This window comes from Rhinopithecus bieti, unplaced genomic scaffold, assembly GCF_001698545.2.
Source record: "Rhinopithecus bieti isolate Rb0 unplaced genomic scaffold, ASM169854v2 scaffold_3902, whole genome shotgun sequence".
In the NCBI taxonomy this organism is placed as follows: domain Eukaryota; kingdom Metazoa; phylum Chordata; class Mammalia; order Primates; family Cercopithecidae; genus Rhinopithecus; species Rhinopithecus bieti.
Window position 1 is genome coordinate 108,768 of NW_016804460.1, and position 10,554 is coordinate 119,321.

A 10,554-nucleotide genomic window follows, 5' to 3' on the forward strand; every position below is an offset into this window, starting at 1 on the left:
AACTGAATTGTTGTATCCTTTGATCAACATCTCTCCTCCCCTCAGCCGCCTCTTCCCTCCAGCCTTCGTTAACCACCATTCTACTCTCTTTTTTTGCTTAAGAGTTCGACTGAATGAGCTATCACCTCATATCTGTTAGAATGGCTATCATCAAAAAGATGAAAGATAAGTATTGCTGAAGGTGCAGAGAAAAGTAAACATTTGTGCACTGTTGGTGGAAATGTAAATTAATATAACCATGGAAAACAGTATAGAAGTTCCACAAAACACTAAAAATAGAATGACCATATGATTAAGCAATTTCACTTCTGAGCATATATGCAAAGAAACTAAAACCAGTATGTTAAAGAGATATCTGCACTCCCAAATTCATTGCAGCATTATTCACAGTAACCAAGACATGGAAGCAACCTAGGTATTTGTCATCACATGAGCAGATACACAAAATGTGATATATACACACAGTGGAATACTATTTGGCCCTTAAAAATAGAGAAATTCTGCCATTAGTGACAATGTAGATGAATCTGTAGAACATTATGCTAAGTGAAAAAAAAGCCAGACACACACAGACATCTCAAAATCCTCTTCCAAGTTATTTTGACTTTTGGAATATTTTCTATAATAAAATACGTTAAGGGATAAAGCTTCATAGACCACTGTGGAGCTAAAGGAGAATTCAGAGCAACCTGCAATCCCAAAGCACTAGTTCTTCTTGTCCTCTGAGGATTGTAGAGACTATACCCACCTGAGATAACTCTATCAGAGTATAATTCTGCCAGTGTTCTTACTTACATCCAATAAAAGCTGACTGTAGCTGATTATGTCAATGAAAAGGATTTGTTGATGGAGTAGCAGGAATCTCACAGAACCAATGAAAGCTGAAGAACCATAATTGAGGCTCAAATTCAAAGATACATATGCAAACCACCATGCAGAACTGGTGATGAAAACTCAACATGACTGCAGCCATGACTGTGCTATGGGCCACCAAGCTGCTACATGAGCACCACTGTCATTCTGTTCTAGGAACTTGTCTTTTCTGCAATAAGTGTGCTTACCTTCTTCATTGTCTTTTTTTTTTTTTTTTTTTGAGACTGAGTCTTGCTCTGTCACCCAGGCTGGAGTGCAGTGGCACCATCTCGGCTCACTGCAAGCTCTGCCTCCCAGTTCAGGCCGTTCTCCTGCCTCAGCCTCCCGAGTAGCTGGGACTACAGCCACCCGCCACCACGTCCGGCTAATTTTTTTGTATTTTTAGTAGAGACGGGGTTTCACCGTGTTAGCCAGGATGGTCTTGATCTCCTGACTTCGTGATCCACCCGCCTCGGCCTCCCAAAGTGCTGGGATTACAGGCGGGAGCCACCGCGCCTGGCGTCTTTATTGTCATTTTTTATGCCAATATTTCAACATTGTTCCTCTTCCTACTTCTGCTTCTTGATTTAAAGCCTGGTAAAGCTGTATCTGGTGGAGCCAAGAGTACATTTCTACATCTTTAAGTGCAGGGGAAGCTGGGAGAGCTAATATCTGGCAATATAAACAACAATTACATAAATAGAAGCTCCAAGCCTGATAATATTGGGATTACCTCAAACATAAAAAGGGATGGAGATACTGGGCAGCAAACACTCACATACAGAGAGAGAGAGAGAGAGAGAGAGAGAGAGAGAGAGAGAGAGAGAGAGAGAAAATTTCAACTCAAGCCATTTATTTTGAATATCCCATATCTCTGAGCTATGTTCCCTCTAGAGATCACACAGGGTGGAAATTAAATTATCCACCTATGCAACAGCAGTGAAAGGGGAGCAGAATGAGTAAGGGGTAACACACTGTCTCTTGGGTAGCTGAGGACTTGTCTATCTCATGATGAATGCTGTTAGAAGATACTGTGCTGATTATAAGTTACTACTGCATTATCTGGAGTTCTGAGAGAAAAAGTTAAACTAAAGATAATAAATTATCATCTGAAAAATCTCTGTAAGCTGCAGTGAAATTTAATGTTGTGCACTTGCTTTTCATCCTTCTTAGAACTAGTGAAGAAGATAGAGAGGATTCTTCACTTACTCTTTCACTTTAAGCCAAAAATTCTCAGACTGGTTCATGCCAATGAACCATAATTAACTGAATAATTAAAATCCTCACTTGTATCTAAGCTTTCATTGTGCTTGAAAAAGATGTTCCTATATAAAATTGAAATATTTTAAAGTATGTTTTGTTTTAGTCTAAATGTTGTGTACATAAAAGCATGAAAGTTTTAATAACCGGGGTTTGCTTAGCTACACTGAAATGAATTATATTCCACTTTGTCAGTTTTTAATTATACAAATCATATATTTTACAGTAGTCATTGTAAAGAAAAAAACCACAAAATAGTGAAAATTATCATATCTCCACACCTCTACACACACACTTGCCTCCTCGGCAATGTGTTTAGTTTGGTGGATGTATTTCTAAGTCCTATTTCTGTACACTTATATATAAAAGCAAAATCTCAGGGTTTTATATACCTCAGTGGATATAAAAATTGGATTATACCTAAGTATTGTATATATACCTAAGTATCTGCAACTGATTGACCCTCCCACCCACTCTGTACTCTCACCTAAACAGCAATGTCTGAAAGGGAAATTTCATCCAGCTCTGCAGGTGCTTCTGTCAGTCTGGGACAAATCAGGACAAAGAAGCTGAAGATACAATTCTTCAGGAAAGACTTTCCCAGAAGCATGGATGTGTAAGGTCACTACTCCCACCACGTAGCACACTCAGTGGGTTCTTTCCCCTACCAAAATCAGGATTTGAATTAGGAAAATCTGTGAAATAAGAGCATGCTTGTTCTCTCCAGGCAAAGAAACTTTATTCTGAAAAATAAAGTCGATTCACTATTCGTTTAACCTCAATATTATTTGAGGTCTATATTTAGTCCTTAGACCTCTTTTTAACCTGTACTGTCCAATACAATAGCCACGACTCACGTGCGGTTACTGAGCACTTGTAATGTGACTAGTCCTAATTAAGATGTGCTCCAAGTTTAAAATCAAATACCAGCTTTGAACACTTGGTGGGATGAAAGAATGTAAACATCTCATTAATAGTGTTTATACTAATCACTTGTTGATATACTATTTTGGGTGAATTGGGTTAAATAAAAATACTATTAAAAATTTCACGGCTGCCCTTCAGCAAGGTGGAGTGGGCGCGCCACGCGCCCTTCTTCCCGGAGCTGCCAGTGGCCGACCAGGTGGCGCTGCTGCGCCTGAACTGGAGCGAGCTCTTCGCGCTGAACGCGGCTTAGGTGGCGCTGCCCCTGCACACGGAGCCGCTGCTGGCTGCCGCAGCCTCCAAGCAGAGCCTACCGCTCCCGAGTGCGCCGTGGCCTTCATGGACCAGGTGCGCGCCTTCTAGGAGCAGGTGTACAAGCTGGGCCTCTGCAGGTCGACTCCGCCTAGTGCGGCTGCCTCAAGGCCATCGCGTTCTTCACGCGCGACGCCTGTGGCCCACATGGAGAGCCTGCAGGAGAAGGCGCAGGTGGCTCTCACCGAGTACATGCGGGCGCAGTACCCGTCCCAGCCCCAGCGCTTCGGGCGCCAGCTGCTGCTGCTCCCCGCCCTACGCGCGGTCCCTGCCTCCCTCATCTCCCAGCTGTTCTTCATAGGCCTGGTGGGGAAGACGCCCATCGAGACGCTAGACACGCTGCTGTCGGGGAGTACCTTCAACTGGCCCACAGCTCGGGCCAGTGACCACGACGGGGCCGCGTGCTTTGTGGCCAGGCCTGCAGACGGACCTCAAGGGACAGGGAATGCTGAGACCTCAAGGGGCCTCCCGGGACTCAGGACCCTGGCTTCTCTCCTCAGACTTATATTTTTTAATGACTGTGAAATGTTTGTCTTTTCTGTTTTTTAAATGATCATGAAACCAAAAAAAGACTGATCATCCAGACCTCAGCCTCCTCCTCCCCAGGACTCCTGGCCAGGATGGAGGTAAGGGATGGAGGGTCCAATCCTGGGACAGTCTTGTCCCTCAGCACCTCAGGCATGAACTTCTGGGACGGTGGGGTTGGCTTCCCTGGCATGATGGACAAAGGCCTGGCGTCTGGACCGGAGGGCCGCTCCAGCGGGCAGGAGTAGCTAGCATATGCCAGGCAGATCCTCTGGACACGTAATCTACCTCAGACAATACGTGATGACTCAATCACGGCCAATAATAAAGACATTTCCTATTAAAAAATAAAAAATAAATTACGACCGGGCACGGTGGCTCACGCCTGTAATCCCAGCACTTTGGGAGGCCGAGGCGGGAGGATCACAACATCAAGAGTTCGAGATCAGCTGGCCAATATGGTGAAACCCTGTCTCTACTAAAAGTACAAAAATTAGCTGGGCATTGTGGTGGGTGCCTGTAATCCCAGCTACTCAGGAGGATGAGGCATCACTTGAACGCGGGAGGCGGAGGTTGCAGTGAGCCGAGATCACCACTGAGTGACAGAGTGAGACTCCACCTCAAATTAATTAATTAATAATAAAATAATTTTAACCAGTTTTTCTTTACCTTTATTAATGTGGCTTCCAGAATATTTAAAATGATTTATGTGGGTCACATTATATTTTTATTGAACAGCACTGATTTAGACTGATGTCAAAGATTTCAATAGCTCTAAATACCATTACTATGTTGACAAGTCTCAAGTTTTTATCTCCACTCCCAATCTTGTCTCATACCTCAAAACTTGCATACCCAATTGCCTACTTAAATTTCCACTTTGATGTTTATTAGTTTCTAAACGTACTTCCTATCCTTTATTTCAGTGTACCTGCTTCAGCCACGATCTTGACATAGGATGAGAAACTCTGGCTAATGTACATACTTCAAGTGTGGGTTAGTCTTGTTCTGTCATGAGACAAAGTAGATTTCCCTAGTATATTTACATAACCTGGTAATATTTATATAACTACATATATAAGTATTTACATTGTCATTCCTTTCCCTTTTCCAAGTGGAAATAACCGCCTTAATTGAAAACTTGGATACTGCTAACCAAATCTAACTTTGTGTATAAGATAAATTTAAATATAGTACATATAATTTTAAAATTAAAATAAACATTTCCATATTTTAACAAAAAGTCAGTAGGCAATGATTACTTAAGGTTAGTTATTTTTTGAGATATTAAATTTATCCTTTTTACCTTCTTCTTAATGCCAAGAAAGATAATTTTTGTTCCAAGGATACACTTCCTGAGATTCCCAAAGTGCTCCCCGGGGTTGTCCTTCCCCAGGTTATGTCTTTATTCCTGTCAACATTCATGTATAAGAATTTTGGGATCTCAGACATCTTCAACCCAAACAGCCCACAGAGATTCAAACCAGTCTTGAATCTGCCGCATTTTTCAGTGGTGCATCTTCAGGCACATTTTTAAACCAAACTTCTTGCCTTTCTTAATAGCCACCATTTGGATTTGGATCTCTAAGTGTACTTGTTAGAGCATTTCCACACTCATTTTGATGACTGCCTTGCTTTCTTGCTCACTTTAAACTTGAAATAGGCAGGACAGAACTCCCTCGCTTCCTGTAGGTCTCCTCAAAATTTAGCTTAAATGAAGCCTTCCCAGATGATCCTATTTAAAAGAGCATCCCCACTCTCACTAGTATCTATTCCCATCACCTGCTTTGCCCTTCTTCAAAGAATATATCACCACAGGAAATATTGTATGCTATAAATGTATTTCTCTATTTCTTGAACCCTGCCTTCCCATACTGTAATATAAACTGCATGAGAATAGGTATCACTGCTATAGCTTCAGTGCCCAGATAATGCCTAATACGTAATAGGAGCTCAATAAATGTTTGTTGAATGACCTTGTTAACTCAATAATTGAGTTATTACTATTGCAGAAGCCATTCAGGAGCAGTAAAAAGATAGTATAGCTCATATTTCCTGCCCTAAAGAAACTTATATTCTGACTGGTAGGAAAGTCAAAAACAGCACAAACAATGCTGCAACAGATACCCAAAAGGCAGACCAATTTTGGGTAAATATTTGGCAAAAATCAAAAGGCAATGAATTTAGAAAATAACAACATTATGATATACGTGTAGCTGGGCAAGAAAAGTTTTATTAAGTTGGGTATATAAAAAAAGGACAAGGTATATGAAACTGAAGAACAATAGTGGCAAGGAAGGAAGTTTCTATAAGTTGGTATATTATAAAAAATGGACGAAGGTATGGACAATAGAACAATGGGTTTAAGCCTTCAGGTTGTAAAATACACTCTGAAATAGAGAGAGTGAGTCAAATGGGAGCAATGAGACATGTATTAAGGTAAAAATAAAGTTTAAGAAGAAATTGAGAAGAACCTTAAATCACATACAAGCTAAGGAATTTGGGATTTTTCCTGTGTTTATGTAGAGAGAAAATAAGTGACTGACGGAAAGGAGGTTTAAGAATATAATTCTGGAATTTGACATGGGAGATGACAGAAACAGACCATTTATGAAGTGATTATGCCATCACAGATATGGCATGCTAGGAACCTGCACAAAAAAAGATGGGCATAAAGATGACAAATGATCCCAGGGAAGATGCTTAATCTGTTTGATGACAGATTAGGAGTGGGAATGAGATGGTAAGGAATTCTATTGTCAAGATTTCAAGTTCATGCTATAAATCAATAGATCCATTAGAGAATAAGGGTGGCTAGAGCTAATTTAAAAGGAGATTAACAAATTTAGGATTAAACATTTGAATTTGAAATATATCTTCACATAAAAATATCCAGCAGGATGCTGCAGATATTTAACTACACTTTGGTAGTAAAGTCAGTGCTGGAGTTACCCTAGAATCAAGATTTAGCCAAGATTTCCTCATGGAGTGCAGTAATAATAATAATTATTATTAATAATAAATTGCTACTCAAAAAAAAAAAAACAAGAAATTAAAGGGTAGAAATTACCCCTAAGGAACACTTTTCCAGAGTTTTACTAAGAACTACACACAAAAAAAATAAGTGCACAATAGGCCTAGATTGTCAGTGATCTCACAGATTCTGTAGCTCTTTGGTTTGTTCTGGGCATCAACTGACCTTCTTGTGTCCACTTACGCTAAAGTGTTAGCATTGGTAAAATGTGAGGTGTCAATGAAGTCAACATAATATTATTGAAGTCCCTTGTTAGTCCCGGAAGTTATACTTCAAATTATAAAGAATACAAAGGTAGAGCCTTAAAATTGTCCCTGAATTGTTGAGGGCGTATGGTGTGTGTGTGTGTGTGTGTGTGTGTGTGTGTGTGTGTGTGTGTGTGTTTGTGTGTTTTAATCTAGTAATTTGAAGGATCAGTGGAAAACTATTTGTATAGTTCCAATAAATTCAACAATTGCTATGCTCTCAAAAAAAAAAAAAGAAAAAAGAAAAACTTGCTTCAATGAAGGCAGAATCTGAGGATGTTGAAACATACCAAGCAGCATGTATTGAAAACCAAAAGAGTAAGCAGAAGCTCAGTTTTAGAGAAATAGATGAAAATATTAAGTAGAACTGCAAAATTTAAAAAATCTACTTAAGGTACAAACATATCTGGAACATAATAGTAATAACTTCCTAAGACTGAAACCATGGGTCCAATTAATTCTTTCAAATTATCTTCCCAATATATAAAAGTAGAATAAAATGAAAAAAAGCATGACTTCATTGGTCTCATGAGCTTTCATCCTCCTAAACATTAATGATGCATTATATTAAATTTGACTCTTGGATCCTTTAGAAATTTCCTACTGTAACACATACAGAAATTTCTTTAGTGCCTCTTTCATATCCTTGTTCTGGAAACTGTAGATCAGGGGATTAAAGAATGGAGTTGCCAAAGCATAGAACAAAGTCACAAATTTCTGTATCCCACGATAGTCCCCAGAACCTGGGCTAACATACATCACCATAAGGGAACCATAGAAGAGAAACACTACAGCAAGGTGAGAGCCACAAGTTGAGAAAGCCTTATGCCTTCCTAAGCTTGAGGGCACCTGTAGCACTGTGCTTAGGACACAGAAATAAGTCCCAAGGATATACAAGAAGGTAAGAAAGATGATGAGAGAGCTAATGATACCACAAGTCAGAGTAATTCCAGGTATTGGAGCACAAGACAGTGCCAGCAAAGGTCCCAGATCACAGAAAAAGTGGTCGATAGTGTTTGGACCACAGAAGGGCACCTGAGATATGAGTGTCAAAGGGGTCAGTAACCAGAGACAGCCACCCACCCAGCAAAAGATCACAAATTGAGCACAAACGTGATGGGTCATCAGGGTGGGATAGTGCAAAGGTCTACAAATGGCAATAAACCTGTCAAAAGACATCACTGAGAGAAATAAGCACTCTGCAGCGCACATGGAGGAGAAGAAGTAGAACTGGAGCAGGCAGTTGGCATAGGAGATGCTCTTTGTCTGGGAGATGAGATTGGCCAACATTATGGGCACATCAGAACTGACGTAACAGATCTCCAGGAAGGAGAAATTGGCCAGGAGGATGTACATAGGTGTGTGGAGTTTCTGGCTTGACCACACAGCACAGATGATGGATGTGTTACCCATGAGGGTCAGGAGGTAGATGAAGGAGAAGACCACAAAAAGGAGGATCTGAATCTCCCTGCGGCAGGGGAAGCCCAAGAAGATGAACTCATTCACAAATCCAGAGATATTAGTAGTCTCCAAGGTCCTCATTGGTCTGCCCTGTAGAGGTGACAGAGATAGTAAGAACCACAGAAATTCTGCACTGTCTCTCTTCTATCTCTTCTTCTGGTGAATAGATATATGTTTATTTTCTTCAATTTGGGTTTGTGATACTGCTATCTTCCCCTTGGAAGGATGAGCTGTTCTTTCCATCTCCCTTCCTAGTTTATTCAATAAATAGTCATTTTGCAAATTATTGTTCTAGAAGATAAAGAACAATGAGTAAAATAAAGAGAGTCCCTGATCTTATAGAGCTTATGTCAAATACCTTTTGTTCAAAGCAACTTCAAGCAGTACGTTGACTGCTCCAAAAGTTTTATATAGAGGAGGTCTTGGAGCATACATTTACTGGAAGAGATCTGAGGAGATTTACCTTGGAACATCATTTGCATAGCAAAGATACTGTTTTTACTTAAATTGTATGCTTGTGATAACTTCACAAGAAGCTGATACAGATTATGGGGTTGATGTAAGCATCCCTCCACCTATACCATAATGCTGCCATTGACACAGTAGCAATAGAATGTGACAAAAACAAAACTTTTTGTGGTTGTCTGAGACACACAGAAATTATTCATTTGGAAATAATAACAAAAGACTTTTGAGAAGAAAATGAACCTTGACAAAATATAGAATTTTCCATGGTGATGGAGGGAGAATATTATTTGCATATAATAACAATGTAGAAAGATTTGGATACAAAAATTTATACCCAGAGAAGAGTCTAAAATAGTACAAGTGTATTTTCAAAAAAGTTGTGAGATATAAGGTATGAATATACGGTAATCACATGGCAGAGGACTTGCTGCCAGTCTAACTAGTTCAAGTTTAATTTGCTAGTCAAGGGAAAACAAGATGTACTAGCAGAAGAATGAAATAATTGAAGCTTTATGAAAACAGCATTTTGCAAGACCATTTGGTGCAGGTTAATAAAATTAGCAAAAAATTTTGGAAATTATTTCAACAGCCCAAGGAAAAAGTATAAAAAACTTGACCTGGGGCAATGTATATACAAACAAATACCAGGGAAGGGACAGTGGTAATTACATTCTGCCCAAGAGGTAGAGGAAGAGAACAAGAAAAAAAAAAAAAAGCAAGGTTTCACTTTCCATTTGCCACAGATAGTCCTCTGCATGGAGTATCTCACAGGCAAGAGCCACTCCCAGCACAGTAGTTGTGCACTGAGGCACTGGGGACCTTTCTCTTCCTAAAGATTAGCCTACTGAAGGGTCATGTTGGATATCTCTTAGATCCCCCAGTACTTTTTTCTTTTGACTCTTTTGAATCAAGGTGTTATATTTTATGAAATAAATTAGCTACCACTTACAAAGTTTTCTCTCCAAGTCACACACAATGAGTGAAGATGCGCTATGCTGTATCTGTGTGAAAGAGAACAATAAACAAGAGAGTTAGTCCAAATTATTGCCCAAACCTGCACCAAATGGTCTTGCAAAATGCTGTTTCCATAAAGCTTTGATCATGTCATTCTTCTAGTACATGTTGTTTTTCATTGACTAGCAAATTAAGCCTGAACTAGTTAGACGGGTAGCAATGACTCCCATTTTCTTGTCTTCTAAGAATATAATCCTTTTGAAGATAATCTGCAAAGACAAAATTACAATTTGACAAAAAATTCTTAATCCCATGCCTAATAAGCCTAATAATAAGAAAGCTGTTTGTAAAGGAAAATAGTCATGAAAATTTATGCTCCTTTTTATACCAACATCTAAAACAAAGTGGACTTCAAGATACAGAAAAGTTACTGCTCCACCTGCCCATAATTCCATATCCTAAATGTAGCCCAGGAGTAAAATCATCAGCCTCTAAGTAAAGCACCTTTTTGTTCTTTTC

The 10,554-nt window shown here is 39.6% G+C and overlaps 1 protein-coding gene across 1 annotated transcript; it reads right to left on the bottom strand.

The window, feature by feature from the left end:
* Positions 1–7,752: 7,752 nt before the first annotated feature.
* On the bottom strand, positions 7,753–8,694 carry LOC108527284 (olfactory receptor 11H12-like). The gene has a single exon (XM_017868465.1). The coding sequence runs from the start codon at positions 8,692–8,694 to the stop codon at positions 7,753–7,755; it is 942 nt and encodes a 313-aa protein (XP_017723954.1).
* Positions 8,695–10,554: the final 1,860 nt, after the last annotated feature.